Source organism: Mus musculus, chromosome 10, assembly GCF_000001635.26.
Source record: "Mus musculus strain C57BL/6J chromosome 10, GRCm38.p6 C57BL/6J".
NCBI lineage: Eukaryota > Metazoa > Chordata > Mammalia > Rodentia > Muridae > Mus > Mus musculus.
In genome coordinates, this window is record NC_000076.6 from 118852123 (window position 1) to 118870714 (window position 18592).

General features: G+C 47.8%; 1 protein-coding gene across 3 annotated transcripts in view; it reads right to left on the reverse strand.

Annotated features, from left to right (window-relative positions):
* Window positions 1–3479: 3479 nt before the first annotated feature.
* The window catches only part of Dyrk2 (dual-specificity tyrosine-(Y)-phosphorylation regulated kinase 2), a 33644-nt gene continuing 18531 nt past the window's right edge, over window positions 3480–18592 (reverse strand). The window contains exons 1-3 of one of the 3 annotated variants that reach the window (XM_006514046.4): window positions 17550–17740; window positions 16028–16176; window positions 3480–9031 (exon numbers count right to left, since the gene is read on the reverse strand). In XM_006514046.4, coding sequence (XP_006514109.2) covers window positions 7430–9031; window positions 16028–16176; window positions 17550–17637 — 1839 coding nt within the window. In that variant the 5' untranslated portion in view covers window positions 17638–17740 and the 3' untranslated portion in view covers window positions 3480–7429. Of the gene's footprint in view, window positions 9032–16027; window positions 16177–16598; window positions 16782–17549; window positions 17741–18592 lie in introns of those variants that run through there. The other 2 variants (NM_001014390.2, XM_011243552.2) reach the window with 2 other exon arrangements.

Consider the following 18592-nt stretch of genomic DNA (forward strand, 5'->3'; position numbering starts at 1 on the left):
TCAACAAGTCTTCAGCAAAGTCTAGTGTTCAGCCGCACTTCACACTTGAACCAAGCACAGTCATCTTCGATTCTCTCTGAACAAACGGGGTATCTCAGTCGACGTTGATTCCAGGAAGCAAACTCGAAATACCTGCAGCTACTTCTGATGCACCAACACCTGCTACTTCTATTTTCATACTCTGCATCCCCATCCATCTTCATCAGATACCCCCCACCCCCAGCCCTGCCCAGCCCAGCCCAGCCCAGCCCAGCCCAGCCCAACCCAGCCCAGCCCAGCCCCCACCCCGCCCGTGCCATTTCCTATGGAACCTTTCTTAATCGACTGCTCTTTCAGTCTTCTACAGACAGCCAAGGAGAGCCCATTTCCTTGTGAAACTTTCTTCTCCTGAAGATCCCTCAGTCACATCCTTGCACCCGAGATAAAGGACATAAAACTTCACATCACCCACAGACGAGGCTTGGCCCGGTTTGGCACGTGAGCATTGCAGCTTAGTCTCACACCAAGGTCCTCACTCTCTGGGCTCCACAAGGGCCATCCTTCGGCTGCTTGCTCAACGTCATGTCACCACCCACTCTTCCTCAGAAAAAGCTATTTCCTTGAGAAGCCACCCAGGACCTATACAACACAGGACGCCCGCTCTGCCGTCGTACGCATGCTCACTGCCACGTGCGTCTCCTTCACGCTTTCATTAGATTAGCCGTTCTCTGTTCATTCAATCACGTTTGCCTTCACAATCAGCCTAAAAACTCCCCAAAGACAGGATCCGTGTCTATTTTGTTGGATATTTTCTATTTCTAGTGCCTGGGATCCAACTTCACATGTAGGCATTTAGTAAGGACTTGGCAGACGAATGTGGTCTGCAACAGATGTTAAAAGGATTCTATGACTTCAGTGTCTTTCTTCTTAAATGTAAGCATGCTCAGGACAAAAGCCCAGTAATTCTAATCCTAGAGAAAGGGGAAAATAAATAGGGCATTAACTTTTGGGGACAAAGATCACAAATGAGCCCATGTTATTTGTATGCTTATTTACTAAAAGTCTAGATAAACTGCTTATAATCAATTACATAGTGTTCCTGCAAACAACTGAAAACGTCAATTTTTATTAAATGATCTAATTCATGGACTTTGGTTTTATAAAGGAGACTTCATTTCTACCAATGAATAAATGAATAAATGGGTCTCGATATTTAAAGCTTCTCAAATGTAGGAGGTAAGTAACCTGTTATAGAAAGCAAGGAAAGACACGATCTTTTAGTTTGTAAAAACTGGTTTATTTACAATTTGGTATTTTAAAACTGTATCTGAAATGATATGTGTATATATATATATACATATATATATATATATATATATATATATATATATATATATATACCCATCCCTGGGAAGTAATCTATATTTATTTAAATATGGAGGCAAAGGGTAGAAAATCTGAATAAATCTTAAGAGATTTATCTATTGCTACCAATCTGTGAATTTTAACTTTTAGTCCCCTGAGAATTAATGTGTCAAAAATATTTTCATACACTCAAATATAAAGGAATAAAAAAAAGTTCAAGACCACAGGAAATAATGAACAGAGAGCTATAGTCACCCATCGCATAAATGACCACATACCCCACTTCTGCCAATTAAGGGGTGTGTGTGCAGCTGCATCTAAATCTGCAGGTAGAGCTAAAGAGACTAAAATGTTCTAGTCTTCAATATTTTTGTGGTGTCTCCATTGAAAAGATAGCCTCAGACATTGGTGGCTAGCAAACCTCTCTTCTTCCCAGTCTTCTCCCCTCTGTTTTTACAAAGCCTCTTTGGTATCATTCATTTCATTTTCTTCAGCATCAGCTGGGGATAATTATAGCTCAGAGGAGTGCGTAAGGATGAAGGATGCTCCTGTGACACTGTGGGATCTGCAGGGAGCTTTCTCCCCTTTGTGGGGAGAGCTGCTCCTACATGCTGCCAAACGCAATACAATCACACCTCTTCCAGTCCTTACCACAGCCAGCTAACACTTCAGAAGAACCACCACTCATTCTTGATTTACTAAACTTCCGAGACTCAGAAAAATCGGCCATTCCCGTCTCCCTCGCAGTTAATGAGGATGCAACCACGGCCGATCCGTTAAGTCGAAGAGGAAAGCAAATAAACCAAGCACTTGGCATGAAGACGCGATTCTCTCATGCACACACAGCACAGTGGTCAGATTTTCTTTGGGGAGGGGCTTCTGTCAGTGGTGACAAGTGTTTATTTGTGTTAAGTCTGAAGGAAAAGAGGTGTAATTCAAACTAGAAGAAACAGGTGAGACAAAGCAAAGCCACAGATACCCGTGGTTTCGGGTCTCTTCTAAAGCCCTTCCTTAACAGAACAGTAAGCGAAGCCAGCGCTAACAAGGGGCATTCTCTAAGGCTGGTTTGAAAGCAGCATTGAAGTTCCTTATTTCTGAATTCTTATTTGTATACTTGCTGGTTCCAAAAAGGTAACCAGTTCTAGAGACTCAAACAGAATATAGCCTTAATTGACTTCAGAACAAACTTAGATTTGGTAAGAGTGGTGGTAACTGGTCTTTACTGAGTCAGACCTGGGTGCCGTGGGCCTGCTTGGGTTTTCATATACATCATGTTCATTGGTTTTGCTCTCGTTTGGTGGATTCTGTGGTTGACTGGTTCTGTGTGTTGCGCTTTTACACCGGATGTGGAATAAGCAGCAAGCAAGATAAATCTGAAGACCTTTGTACTGGGCTTAGGAATCGCATGCTCCCTTCCTTTGGCACATGCTACTGACTGTGGATAAGGCACCGGAAGCCGCTTGCTTGTTGCCATTGGCAAGTAAGCCAGAAATCGGTGTTCAGTGTGATAACTCGACACATCTTGAGTTAGATGTTCAGTGTGTTAACTCAACACATCTTGAGTTAGATGCAGCTCACAAGCCTTATTTCCTGGCCCAAGCATGTCAGGAGACACCAAAACCCCAAAATGTGAGCCAGGGAAAATCATAAAATTAGCAAAAGCATGCACATTTCTGAAAGCCTGGGGTAGATAGGAGAGCATCTTCAGATAACGGACCTGAAGGGTCCACAGGGAAGAGTGAGGAATATCAGGAAAGACCTGAGCACCCTGCTCCCCTCCAGCCTGAAGGATAAAAGGATTCGAAGCTCTAGTATAGGATATGGGATGTAGCAGATACCATATAAAGAAAAATTAACATGAAATTACCAAAGAGAAATAGAAGTATCTAAAGAGCTCTGATTTAGTAGGGGGGGGGGGTTCTTCCTAAAACCTCATAAAACCAACAAGAACAAAAAAAAAACAAAAAAAAGAAAAGAAAAACCCTCAGAATCTGCATATTTCTAGTGAAGAAATAACACAAGGTTTTAAGGACGCAAGCCACCTGCCATGCAAAAGAGTCTCCCCAGGTTTAACAAACCAGGAAGAATCATACGAGAAATAGGGTGAGATTCCAGTTAGAAAAAGGGGTGAGATGTAAGGTAGGACATTAAAATTTTATTCTGAAATTATCTCTGGCCACAACAATAAAATTTAACAAATAATTCACTAAACAGTCTTACTTCTGCTCTGGCTGTACAATGCATACAGTATCATAGAACTGGTCGCTAGGGTTCAGACCCACTACAACACTTCCCATGTCAAGTGGCAACAGCAGCATCTCACAGAAATCTGTACATACATATATACACAGTCCACATTCAACCATTTCACATATTTTCAGTACACACAGTTGCAGCATTAATACAGTCACGTGTCTAAGGTGTTGCTCGATAAAAAACCCAAGCCCCCGCCTAGACATAACTGCAGCAGTTGAGCTGATATAATTACAATGTATCGTATATATGTCCATAGCAGAGAGATGTACAAGCCCCTAAAAACAGAGTCCACAAATACTTTTTTTTTAATGCTACCACAGCATTATGTTGGGCAATATTAAAACCTTTACCAACCGAATCCGTTGATTTTTTTTATTATTATTTTTTATTTTAAAAAAAATCTTCTGTTACCAGAAATAGTCTTGATGAAAAAAATTACAAAAAATGAATGTTCTCTTTTAAAATAATTCGCGCTTTTAAGATTCCAATATGGCCCAATGCTACTGATGCCTAAAGTGTTTTCTGACATTCTGATGGAGTCGTCTAACAGGACCCCACACCGCCCAGTAAGTTTAAAAGTGGCTTAAGTGTCATGCACCCAAATTGTAAAAATCCCTGGCCATCCTTACTGGAGCCAGGCACATAAAAAAAAGGAATGCACTTTGGTTCATACCAAATGCCCTGGGATTAACCAATCACACTATAAAATTAAATGGTTTGAGGTAAATTTTTACAAATACAGTTGATTTTTTTTTGTCTAGTGTTAGCATAACAACAAAAAAGTTATCGTTAAAAAATCAGTCTGATGTTAAGATACAACAAAGACCATCTTTAACCTCTTAAACGTGGGAATTCCTGGCGTAACTAACCAATAGTTATCTTGCTCAGCATCCAGTGACAATTCACGCCTTATGGTTTCTATTAAGGCCTATAAATCTAGATATTTAAGACAGATGTTATCTCCGCAGAGGTGGCATCCCTCTTTACTACCTCTCATTCAAAGAGTTAAAGAGGCCAAAAATGCATGCCCTGTAACATGGCATTCAGAACAAAAGGCACATTATTAACACTAAGGGCACAATTTCTCCTCTACGATGTTAATCTATGCTGCCCTGCGTCCCTCCGTGTTCCACGGTTGTGCTAAGAACACTCTGGTAGTGCAAGAAACAGAGCCAAGTGAGACTGCAACCAAAGACAAGACTACACTGTGCTATTCCTAAATCTGAAAACAGCTGAGACATCCCTAGACAATGGTAACCTGTGAGACCTGTTTCCAAGCCAACTCCTAGTCGCTATCAGAGCCCTTTACTTAGGTGAAGATCATGAAGAGGCAACAGTTTCATTTTAGACACAATAGTTAAATAAGATTCTCCTCAAAGCAGCGGTATCAGTAAATGCTGACACGGTTTTTGTGAATAAAGGAAATTTCACTGTAGTCCCGGGAGGAGGGTGGGGGGAGAGAAGGAAACAAAAGCCTTGTAGCACATGATGGTTCCATATATGGGTAAAGCTCCTCACAAAAGTTCCGCTGGCATCTACGAAGAACCAGTTTTGTGTGGTGGGGGAAAGGCAAACCATCTTAGTCCACTTCTAAACTGTTGCAAGTACAGTGAGGTTCTAGGGGAGTGAGTAACCTTAGACTCAGGCTCAGGCAGCAACCAAGTGAGAACAGAAGAAGGGAGCCTGGCGGGGAGGGGAAATAGTGTCCATTTTTAAAAATTTATTTTAATGACCTAAAGACAATAACCATCGTTAAGAGGCTCATAGCTTTATAAAGTCCCCAGACCGACTCTTTATACTTCTTATGCCTTTAAGCCAAAGTTTTAAAAATAAATACAGCATTTTTAAGCCCTCTAAGCCACTGATTGGGGGTGCTGTCACATGGGCATCTTTATGTAACTTATTGACATATTATTGCACTTCACAGATTACACAGAACTGTGTATAGTATGCTAAAGAGTTTGACTAGGGGAAATAAGCTATAATTGCTAAGTACAGGGGTACAAATTAATTTATCAATGACATCCTTAAATAGTAAAGCAAACATCGATATTACTAACTTATTAATAAGCTAATCTTATTACTGATTTTTGGCAAATATTTGAAATAATTCCTGAGCATATTTTTCCACCATCAACTGGCAAAGCCTCAAGATAAGAAAAATGTTTTATTCAAAATGACACTTTCTATTTTTTTCTTTTTTTTTCTTTTTTTTTTAAGTAAGAGAAAACATAGAATTAAAAAAACTTAACCGGAAACTTTCTTGGCCTCGCTGGGGACCGTGCTTTAAGTACTTGTAAATCGATTTACAGGCAATACAATAATATCTGTGCATATAAAAGATTATTTATCCTAATTTTTACTATCCAAAACCTATTGTCCAAACAGGCAGAAATCTTTCTCTATTAAATTGCACATACTAAAAAATTCTTTCCACGTGCCTTGAAATTGATATATATCACTGTTCATACATTAGTGATAAAATACTGAAATTTTCACTGTGAAAATAATTATTATTCAGAGAAGAAAATATTCTTTTACCTAACTCTCAGTTACTCTCTCAGGTAAAGCGTCATTCCCCACAAAAACACTCAGTGCGATTCAAAAGAAAAAGTCAACTCAACAGAGGAATAGTGTTTTTCCTGGGGCTCTTCTAGTGAATCAGAGAATAAGTCAGGCCATTTAACTTGACATTGGAATTTCTCCTCCCTTTGCAACCCCTATTCTTTCTAACGAAAGAGTTGATGCTTCCCCAGGCTAAGGGAACCTCTGTGGCACCTGCAGTGTGAACTGACTCCAGTCTAGGCGGCTAACTCTTCTTTGGAACTACGCAAATCCCCACCTCAGGTAGCTAGGCCGATGTTCTTTTGGGGTACAAAACTGTAGACAGAATGGCAGCTGAAATGTCTCTCTGTGTTATTGGTCTGGGATGGACAAAAAAGACAGACTAAACGCAGGCAACAGATGTGTGTGGTGGAAGAGGAGCGAACAAGAGAAAAGGCAGCAGGGAACACTGTGGGGGAGGGGGAGTCCTTAAAATTAGGTGCAAAAGCAATTCCGTAACCAGAAGGCTTCCTGATTATGACAGCCCGCCATCATCCTAGTGCCTCGGGAGGAACGGACACATCTCAGTTTCCACTTATCCACTAAATGCGGCTCGGTGGCTTAAGCACATCAGAATGTTAAGTGGGCAGTTGAAAGCGGGCAATCCTATTTTGTAATCATTTGAACAGACCGTGAGGAAAAAAAGAAAATCTCGAAAGTGCAGTTTTCCTTAGAGATTTTTCACCCCGGCCCCCCTTCTCCCTCCTCCACTCTGACCCAGATTAATTTATGAAAAATGGAGGCAAGGCGGGCTGCTTCCGTGTGAACCTGGAGCCAGGAGAGAGGAGGGGGGCCTCAGGGGACCACCTCCCTGGGGAGTGGGACGAAAACCACGAAAACAGAGTGAATGTGTTTGACCAATCTGTAAATGTGTGACAGTCATGAAGAATCAATGGCCTGCCACCAATGTGATTTCTCTGCCACACTAAATACAGTAAGGCTCATCGTACTTTTAGAAACACAAGGAAGGAAAACAAACAAAAAAACAAAAACCAAAAACAAAAACAGTTTCAGAAAGTATAAAAACTTAAAGCATTGTCCCCATGTATTTTATAAAAACAAAACAGTCTTACATCAAGTGCTGAAAAGATACAAATGAGTCGAGTTATTGAGCAAATAAAAACAGGTCTGAGCTACACTTTTTCAACCCAGTAAGGCTCAGCTATAACGCGGTTCTCTCTCTCTCTCTCTCTCTTCAGATTGCCAGCATCAGGGGGACTGGAGCTCAGCTAACGAGTTTCGGCAACACTGTCCTCTGCTGAATATTCCCATTGGCATCTGTCATCTGTGCCAAGTTAGTCCTCAGCTTGGAAGCTGAACTGGAGGGTGGAGGTAACTTGGAAATGGAGGTGATAGCACCAGTACTCTCTGTGACCCTCTTCACCGCTGTCTTCTCTCCGGTCGGAGGCTTTGGCAAGCGCCTCCTAAGCCACGGGTGCCGCAAAGCCTGGCCCGGGGTCATGCGGACCGCGGGATCCCACTCCAAACACTGTTTTAAGAAGTCAAGGAAAAGAGGGTCATCGCATCCCTTCAGTGCGTTCCCCCACTCTCTGCTCTCTGGCGGACCCCTTAGTTTCCCTCTCCGGGATCGGCCCCCGTTGAGGACCACAGAGCCATCTGAAAGAGTCGTAACTGTGCAGTATCGGGGGTAACCCTTGGAGCTCACGAAATTTTTGGCTCGTTTGGAAGCATCCAGGAGTTTCTGAGAGGGCATGCCCAAAAGCTCGATCATACAAGCCAGCTGGTCCCCTTCATCCTCCCCAGGCAAGAGGGGGTAACCCGTCAGGAGTTCCGCGAGGATGCAACCCAGGCTCCACATGTCTATGGGCATGCCATACCTGGCTCCGAGGATCACTTCCGGAGCCCGGTAAAAGCGTGACTGGATGTACGTGTAGACGCGTTGGTGCTCGTAACAACTGGAGCCAAAGTCAATCACTTTAATACTGCTTCGACCCTGCTGCTTTAACAAAATGTTCTCGGGCTTAAGGTCACAGTGGATTATTCTGTTCTTGTGCAAAGCATCCAAGCACTGCAGAATGGAGTGGGCAAACTTGCGCACCAGAGGCAGGCTGAAGCCCTGGAACTTATTCTTCTTGATGAGCTCATAGAGGTTCATGCTCAGCAACTCGAACGTCATGCAGATGTGGTTGCGGAAGGTGAAGTTCTCCAGCATGTGGATGACGTTCATAGTGTTGTCCTTGTCCTGCTTCCGTAGGTGTTCCAAGATCCGGATCTCCTCGGCCGCCTGCCTGTGGAAGCGCTTCTCGTTCCGCACCATCTTCAGGGCCACGTGCTGGTGGACTTTGTGGTCATAGGCCTTGACCACCTGCCCAAAGCTCCCCTTCCCGATGACCTTGAGGACCTCGTACCTGTAAGCCACGTGATCATGGGGCACCTGCACGTACGATCCCTGGTCGTCGTCATAACCACCATTGTTGGGTCCACCGGTCATGCCTTGGCGTTTCTTTGCATTTGGACCCAAGAAGTATATTTCAGGGTAGCTAAAAATCTCATGGTGTTCGAAGGCTGTGAGTTTTTGCATGTATTGCTTCATCGCTTGTTCGGGCGTCATGGGGGAGGCTTTTACCTTCCCCATGCCTTCCATGGACTTCAGAGAGGTGGAGCTGCCCTGCCGTCGGTGAATGCTCTCCAGCTGCCGCTCGGGCACCCCAGGCAAGCCTGTCTTGCCCACCGTCGTAAGCCCATTGGGCTGTGTTGTGAGCACTGTCCTTTTGTTACTATTATCCTCGAACAGCTGCTGAACCTGGATCTGTCCGTGGCTGTTGAGGTGGAGGTGGTCATTCATGGTGTGCTTACTGCCGCCAATCTGGAATGCAGACAAAAAGCATCAACAGAAAGGAAGGGGGGGGCACCCCGCGTCTCTCCAAGGATGACTTTTGAAAAGTCCCTGTTAACCCATTCCCATCTTTACAATATCCAATTTGGTGTGAACAAAGTCACATCTGGTTTTACAACATGGAAGCCGTTCCATGAACATACACCAGCAGAGAGAATGAGTAGGCTGGTTATAGGCAAGACAGTAATAAAAATAAAAAGTAGACTGGGCGGGGTTAGGATACATAGGACAGCCCCAAGAATGCCAGTCCTACATAGCCCAGGTCCTTGGAGTAAGTTTTCCTGGAGCAAGGATCAAGCGTTCATGTTACCATCCTGCACCTAGTGTTTAATAACAGGCCTGGCCCATGGCGGGTGTTTGGAGCCATATCTGATCTGGAAATGAAACAGACAAAGCACAAAGAAGTGCCATCTACCCTGCTGCCCACGCCCAGACCACAGTGCCTCCCACATTTCATCTAGGCATTCTTTATTTACACGAGGACAGGGAATCACATTTGTCCAGTGCTCTTTTACGTATCTAGATCTCCTCCCCAAACACGTTGTTTCCTTCTTCCCTGGAAGTTATAATTGACCTTGGAGAGCACACATAGCAACAAGCAAAATATGCTTCTATTGACAGAGTCTCCCATAGATACGTGTGCCCTGGTTATCTCGCGAACTTCAAACCTGTTGTTTACAGTTTCTGGGTGTTGGTGGCTTTATAATCAGTTAAGGTCATTCTGTCCAACAAACTGAGCAACTTGCCATTCAGTTTGGGGCCTCTGGTCCACAGCTCAGTACCCATGCATGGGTTTGTACAGGCTGCTGGGATACTCAGCTTTCCAACACAGAATAATGTGACATTGAGACTCCCACCATGGCAGGATCTACAATCACCTAAGAGACAAACCTCTGCTCATGTCCCTTAAAGAGCTTCTAGATTGGGTTAACTGAGGTGGGAGGATCCAACCTATACATGGCTGCACTTTTCCACTGGCTGGGGTTCCAGACTGGATGAGCAAAGCGAGCCAAACCCTATCATGCTCCCCCATCGGCTTCCAGCCAGCAGGGGCAGTGTGACCAGCTGCCTCAGGTTCCTGCCACCATGTCTTCATGCCATGACAGTATAGCCCTCCTTAAATTGCCAGCCAAAATAAACCCTTCCTCCTTTAGATGATTCTTGCCAGGTATTTGCTCAAAGCAAAGGAAACAGTAACTAAGACGAATACAAAGTAGCAGTTTCTATTTCTGGCACACATGTCATCCCAGAATAGTCTCATCTAAACAAAACTTGACAGGGCAAAGGAAGAGCCCTCCGTTTCCCATCCTGAATCGGCTTGGGATTTCCTTCGAGCAGCCTGCTGGTGGATTCTCACTTGATACCTCAAAGAATCAACTTGTCACCATAATCTACCCCACTCTTTCAGTGTTAGTAAGGGACAGGCTACAAAGTGCTGGGAACTGTGCCCACTGGAGATTTACAGTAAATAGGATGAGTCCTAGTTCCTCAGCGCTAAGTCCTCTGTTTTGGGTTATTCATACTCCTGAAAGAACAGACGCACTCTGTAGGGTGGCACGGGAATTCAAGAAACGGTTTGGGAGCAGCTGGATTATAGAATGGAATCACACGATCTTCATTGTTTTGTTTTGTTTTGTTTTGTTTTTGAACTGACAAACAGCAAGCATAATGACCATCTATGGAGTGAGACTCTGCTTACTTGCTTACTTCCTTCTAAAACAGAAGGAAGCCAGCACTCGCGACTATGACTTTACAGAATCAAGAATTTTATTCCTCAGAGAGACTTTCAGCAGATTTCTCTTATGGAACCCGCAGATGATGCTCCATGCATCCAAGGCGACTGTATGTTCTACTAAGGGAGGTGCTATCTTTTTCGACTTCAAAAGCAAGGCAGACCACAAAATGCACCAGAAAAGCTTTGCACAGATAAAAAGGCAACACAGGCTTGTTTGTCCTTCCCTTCCTTTCCCCGGGTTCTTAAGACCCCAGAGTTAGCCAAGAACTTGCTAACAAGTGCTAGCCTTAGGGTGGGGGAAACCAGTGCTGGCACTGCCTGCCTCTGAAGTGCTGGGTGCTGCCCTGCTCCACTGTGCCCCAGTCTACGCACTGCATTTCTTCCAAAGCTCCATTCATCTCTGAGCCCTCTTTCCTCTGCAGTCTTTAAAACACCAGGAATGAAAAGGACTCAGGATTTGAAATCTGTCTCTTCAGGGCCAGAGGGGGACTCCTTCAGGTCTACCCCCACCGCCGCCATCCAGATCGATACTCTACGACTCGAGAGCCACATGAAGGATAAAAATCAACCTTGGGATTTGTAAAGGTTCCTAAAATGCTACCACCATAAAAGTTTTTGAGCATCAAGATTTTACTCCGGCTTATGTTATTATAATGACTTTTTGTATAATCCAAAAACCAAAACATTCTAATATTTTAGTGGCCAGAAGTGAAAGAGGTTGCCCATCAATTGGTCCACCATGTCTCTCTCCAGCTGTCTGCTCTCAGCATCCTTTTGCAGGATCTGCTATGTCCCTTTGCTGACAGGTGGGTGCAAGCTTCCGTTCTCTTGCCGTTTCACTCCAATAATTTCCTAGGCAGTGCTGAGCACAGCTGGCATGTCCGGAGCGCCTCTCGTTGGCTGGAGCCTACCAGGTCTCCTCTTGCAGACATGCCTATCCATCCCTGCCTCCTGGACTCCAGCCCTTTCCGCTCAGCTACTAATGAGTTTCTGCTCCCACGAGCAACTCAAACAAACTCCTAACTTTTCTTTATAGAGCCAAATGTTTTCTTGTTATCGTAATCCCAACTTTAAAACAAACAAATAAGCACCGACGACGACGACGAAAACAAAAAACAAAACAAAACAAAACAAACAAACAAACAAAATCCCTTCTCTTTCCAAATAATCACTCTGGCTGAATCCCTGGGAGTCCCTGACAGTGTACACCTGCGACCCTCCTCTGCCTCTGCACCCTTCCCACTCCCGGGAAGCCTCCTGTGTCCAACCCCTCACACCCTTTCTAAGAGTTACATCTGGCCGTACACTGCTTGTTTTCACTGGGACAACTGAGGTGGCTATGCAGGCCCAGACGCACCCTGCTTCATAGCCTAAACTCTTCAAATCCTTCTCCATAGTCTTTTCTAGAGTTGGCATGCACACGCTGTCTGTCTGACACTGCCCTTGCTTTTCTTGTGGCCCACGGCTACATCCCACCACCAGAGCCAATGCCTGCAGTAAGAACGCATCTGGCCTGAGCTCTTCCAAGTCTGATCTATCCATCTCAGAGGAACAAGGCTGAACTCCCAAGACCCAGGGATCCTGTGCATTTTCACACCCTCTCTTGTTGATGGAAACAGTTTTCTAAGAGCCCAGAGATTTTCACCCGTCAAGTGAGTGCAGTGCCCACAGTTACTGTGTGACCCTGGGCTGTTTACTTAATCTCTCAGAACTGCAGTGTCCTTGTGTATAAAAAGGTCCCAAGCTACCTCATTAGGGATATTAGGGAGATTAGAGGGGTTACACGTGGAAAGTGTTGGGTATAGTCCTGAGCAGTGCCAGCTATGACCACAGCCCTTTTCAGACTTGGAATCGCCTTCTTACCAATGTTCATATGATAAACTCCTATTCATTCTTCAAAACCCAGGGCTCTCATGTCCTCTGATTATTCAATTCCCCCTCCCCCCACCCCACACCTACAGTACCATTCACAGCTTCATTTCACTCTGGTTTGACAAAAAAAAAATCACACCTATATATCCAGCTGCTGAGAAATTACAGGAGAGGGTCACCTCTAATTTTTAAGCCCTCGACAACATAAACTCAGGTCCACAGTGGGAATTTAATGAATACCTCCCGGCTAGAAGCGCGCACATCAAGAAATGTCTCTCAGAGTCATTCTTCAGCGATGGTGTTTGCATCTTCAAAAGAAAACATGAAGTCAACACTGAGGGAGTTGGGAAATATCCCAAGAGGCCCAAGTCACAAGATCTCGCTGTGCCTCCGAGGCAAAGGACAGCTGGTTAAAAAGTACCTGAGGTAGACATCTTAACAACACCCCAGAGCCTTACACATTCCAGGAGTTAAAGATATTTACTTGAAGTTTCCAGGAAGAAGAAGAAGCCTGAAATCCCAACCAAAATCAAATGCACAAAACTGACACATGGAGGACTAGGGGGAGGGGCACCCAGAAAGGCCAGACAAGCCAGGACCAGATCATAAACATAAGAACACTGAAAACTCTTCACTCTCACCTCAGCCTCTTGAAGTCAGCGACCATGGGTTGGCCCTATTTGCTAAAATACTACAATGGGTCACATTCAAGAATACAAGCTGACACTAACTAAAGGTGATGGTCCAACTCCCCAGAAATGCATGCATTAACGTGGAGAGACCCATAAAGCCCTCCTGGGAACATGCAATGTTTTAGTATTGAAAATTCTATCCGACAACAAAGGCTAAGAAGTCTGCCACTTCATCACCCTCTCGCGATACCAAAATGGCAAGCAACAGATGCTCCTCGTGCTAAGACTTCTGGGAGTTTTAAAGCCTCCCCAAATCATCTTAGAAATGATGTGTGCTGTTATGGGAAGAAAACCGTGGAGGTTAAAAAATAAAATCACTGATGAATAATTTAAGCATTAAAAGTTATAAGGATATATACCAATATCTTGGAATCTATAGAAATTAAAAGTTTTCAAAAATTTTATCATCGCCCATATATTATTATTATTTTTTAAAGCCAATGAGAATTGAGATATTTATTGGTTTTACTTTTAGGACAAGCTGACCCAAACTAAATTGCTCTAGTATACAATAAACGTCATACAAAAAAAAGAAAGCAAACTACCATGGGAAATTCCAAAGTTCATAATCCTGTCATGTGTTTAAGGGAGAAAGGGCCCCCCTGCTCTGCTCATTTTTCTTCCTGCCCTTTCTTTCTCCCTCTGCCATTCCTCCACAGTTCCTCCCAGGGGTAACTGCTCCAGAAACAAACACATAAACACTTTTGAAAATGTGGAATATTGGGACTCTGGATCTGTAAAGGTTCTAGTATTTATAATTAAGCTAATACTGGTTCCCAGAACTAGTAGTCCCAAATAGTACATTAAACGAAGACTCGGGAGGGTGTGTGACTCGGCAATACACATCAGAGTTGCCTCTGGACTCCTGACAGCTCAGTTAACCTGTGGAGTCTGCCTCCTCAGGTAAACACACAGAGGAGCCAGATCAACTCTGTGCTCCTTAATGCCTGATCTGGGAAACCTGCAATGTTACACAAACCAAGTCGAAAGTAACATTTGAAATACAAAGCTTCACTTTCAAAACGGAGCATCCAAGGATGCAGAGTAGCCGAAGTTCACCCTTCAACTACAAACAGCCATGTCACACACAGGTCACAAAGCACAGGCGTCTATCCCGAAATCGCCTTCATGGCCTTTCCTCTCTGATGCCACACAGGCTATTCTGCTAGTGACAACTTCTCCTTCACCCGGTTCCATGACATATTTCAACCGCAAAGAAGTTCTGATCAGGCTAAGGCCATCCTTACAAAAACTGGGAAACCAGAGGCAAACTGAATTATTTCTTTTCCAGTTCACACCATGTAACATGAGCACACCAACACATGGGGGAGGGGGAGCTGGGGGGAGGGGGATGGACGCTGTATTTTCCAAACTGTCAGATGATTCAAAACCAGCCAAAACCACAAAAAATCCAAACCTCTAAAACCAATGGCTGTTCCTTTGTAGGATGCCCTTGTGGCAATCACATCCCTACTAACTGCAGGCTCTCTTTCCCAGCAACAGTACAACCCAGATGAGTTAATTCTGTGTATGTCCAGCCCCTAGGATAGACCCACAAGAAAAACAGAGAGAATAACAAAACATGTCTATGAGATTATCTACCTCTCTTATATGTCTCCATTACAAACAACTAAAGTCCACCTTCTTCTCATCTCCTGTGATAAGCAAGTTTCAGTCACACATGATTCCCCACCCCCCTCCCCCAGAGATGCTCCCTGCAGGCCACAAACCATGGGTGGGTGCTCTCAACCAACTTTCACTTGGTAACAAAATCCTATGCCCTGCAAGCAACCTCACATAGAAACCATCCTAGGTTGCTCACGCTCCCAGAGAGCCTTTGGGAAAGAGACCTTTGAAACCACCACCTTCTGCAAGCGCACACCTCCTCTAGGCTCCAGGTCACCATCCAAAGGCCATCGCTGGGAGCCGAGGAAAGGTACATTCTGAAGTCACATCCAGCTTGCCAGTCTCTACAGCTACCAGTCCCAGGCTCCGCTCTCCTCCCCAGGGACTCAAGGGACAGCCCTTGTCAGGTGCCCTTCCTTTGCCACCTACAAAGCAAAGCCCAGTCTTTCCTTTTGAGCAATATCCACGTTGAGAATCCTGCGGGGGGGGGGGGGTTGTTTTGTTTTGACTACTGCTGTAGCTCTTATTTTTGTTAATGTTAATTACAATTTCTGCTGTGCTCAAACCTGTAGCTCTCATAAAACATGCTTACACACGCGGGGGACAATTGGCGGGTGCTCCCTGCTGGCTGGAGCCAGGCCTCGGAGGCTCTTTGGGGGATCGATTTTCCGGGCAGGGTAGGCTAGCTGTCCCCTAACACATACGTTTCTATAAATATCCACTACCCCTGGGGTTGGGAGTAGATGTTTACCGGGTCGGGGGGGAAGGGAGCTCTGAGAAGCAGAGATGAAAAAAGGGGGAGGGGGCGCAAGGAGGAAGTTCCCAGGAAAAGGAGCCTGGGGTGGGCGAGCACCAGAGGGAAGCAAGGGGCCCACGCCACGAATCTCCTTTGTGGCAGCAGCTCGGGGCTCGCCCAAGTTGCAGAGGGCGGCGTCGAGGACAGGCCCCTGCTAGGGGCGTGGAGATTCGGCCCTCTCTTCCCACAGTCGGAACCCAACAAGCCAGGGGTCTGCCTGGCGCCCACCCGAAGCCAGGTCTCACCGTGTGGGCTGTAGTGGTAGCGTTGCTGGCCCGGAGAGGCGGCAGGGCGATGGGGGAGGGCGGGCCGGTCCCCACTCCGCTTCGGGGAGCCCCCGCGCCGATCCCCGGGGAAGCCTGAAGCTGGCGAACGGCGGTGTCCCCTCCTCGGCCTGGGAGCCACGCGCGGGAGGAGACAAAAGAGGGTCAGGGTGGGGGAAGAGAGCCACCCAGACCCCCCGCCCCCGCCCCGGTGGGCAGCGAACCCCCTCTTCTAGGGAGAAGATGGAAGGAGACACCCGGCCCGGGAAAAGCCGGCGGCGTGCGGGAAACAAGGGGGGTCGGGACGCGACTCCCCAGCGCGCACCCGCCAGCTGCAAAGTTAAGTTCGCGACCCGGCGGGGAGCAGTGCTGGGCCGGAGCTCCGGAGCCCACGTCGCCGGGCCGGGGGAGGGGAGGGCGGGCCACCGAGAAGGCGCAGCGGCGGGGTCGCGCTCCGGATGGCCCTCGCTCGACCCGCCGGGTTCGGGGATCCCGGGGCACCAACGCGCGCAGCCCGCGCCCCACGCCGCCGACAGGGTCCCGGGGCCCTTACCGGTCGGGTAGGCGGCGGGAGCGGCGGCCGAAGGTTTCCTGGTTAACATGGCCGCGGGAGAGGAACGTGCATGGCAGTGCTGCCCTCGCCGCCGGTCCCGCCGCTACTCCTCGCCGCCGCCGCCGCCGCCTCCTGGTCGCCCCTCACGCGGGTCACCCGCGCCTCGTCGCCGCCTCGCTCCCGCTACAGCCAGACACACGCAGTCCGCTGCATCCCCTCGGCCCGGACCCGCCGCCGCGAGCCCCCCGCTCTCCTCCTCGCCGCCGCCGTCCCCCTCGTCCTCGGGCGGCTGCTGTACCCCCCGGCCCGTGCACATGCCTCGCCCTCCCCTGCCGCACCGCTGGCCTCCCCGACTCCCTCACATCGGGGCCGCGGGGAGCGGGTTGCGGCCGCCGGGACCCACTCGCTCGGGAGCCTCCTCCCGGGCCCGCGCGCGTCCGCGCACACTCGCACACACGCTCGCCCCCGCGGCTCGCGCCCGAGAAGGCCAGCCCCGCCCCCGCCGAGGCCCCGCCCCGGACTCCCCCCACCCCCCACCCCCGGCCCCAGCCACACAGGCTGGCGGCCACCCCACCCCCACCCGCCACCCCGGGAGTCCCACCCCCTCCGATCTTCCGCAGAGCCGCCCTCCGCTCCCAGGAAAACTGCGACTCCGGCTCGCCCTGTGCCTCCCCTACGGCCATCTGCCCTCTACCCGGGTCCCCCTCGCCCCTGCGACGCCCCTCCCGGCACTACCGCGCAACCTACCGCGGCCGGCCTCCTCCCGAAATTGCTGCAGAGACCACTCCCTCTTCCATCACGCCCCTAAACACCGCTCCTAATGGCTGCTCCCAGACAATACTGCGGCCCCCCACCCCTGGCCCCGACCCTAGTCCCTGTCCCTGTCCCAGTGGCCCAGCCAGCCCCTCTCCCCAGTTTATCATGGAGAGAACTTAGTTGTATGAGGGTCACCTCGGAAAGTCAGGCTCCGAGGAGGGACTGCGGCTGAGCCTGGTGACCCAAGCATGGACGAAGGAAGGGGCTGCCCTTCCACCTTCATTTCAGCCACGCACGCCCTCCCTGATTCACTGACACCGAGTGACCGCTGCCCTCCAGTCGCTAGGACAAGGGGAGGCAGACAGGCGCCTGTGGACCGCAGCTGAGGTAGCAGTTGGCTGTGGGTTGCTAGGCAAAAATAAACATCAGAGACACCTCCCATTTCCTTACAACTCCAAGCCTTTCCCCGGCGCGGCGCGGCCACTGAGACAGACACACCTTCCTTTCAGCTCTCTGCTGCACTGGTGCGACACCTCTGATTCCTCACATCCTCGGAGGAAAAGATTCCTTTTCCCTTTCCCTTCCCAGACACGTGGAGAATTTCCCCGCCCTTTTCATTTGTGGTCTATAGCCTCTGTTTCCCAGAAAGAACAAAAATTTTCTTCTCTGTCGTCGCACACCTTATGCTTTGTCGCGCGTGGCACACTTGTGCACCTTTGTCCACTTGGACAGCCAGGTGTGGAGGGAAAGCTTCAAAAAATCCCAGCAGATAGGGAAGAAAGTTGGACCGCATCCAGGCATGCACTTCCTTCCTGGGAGGTGCCTAATTTCTGAAGTGCTCCTGGAGTCCCGGGTCCATTTTTTACTGTCCTGTTCATTGTGTCTGTCCCCAGGTCCCCGAGAGTGCTGGCCCCAGCTAGAGCAGACTTCAGTCCAGAGGGAGCTACCTCCTGCTGTTCTGTGGGCTCTGCTGTTTGCAAATTGTCATAGCAACCTCCTACAAAGATCACCTCAGCTTTATCCAAATGCCAAAGGGACCGGCCCACATTACAGTGTGACCCTCTAGGGCGCCTACAGAGTAATAAGAGGAGGGCACACTCCACCCTCGAAGAGAATGAGAGACAGAGACAGACAGAGAGGAGAGAGGCAAGCAGACAGGCAGAGACACACAGAGAGACAGAGACAGACTAATTTCCTTCCGTTTGGGGGTCCTTTTACAAGAAAATAGGGCCACGGTA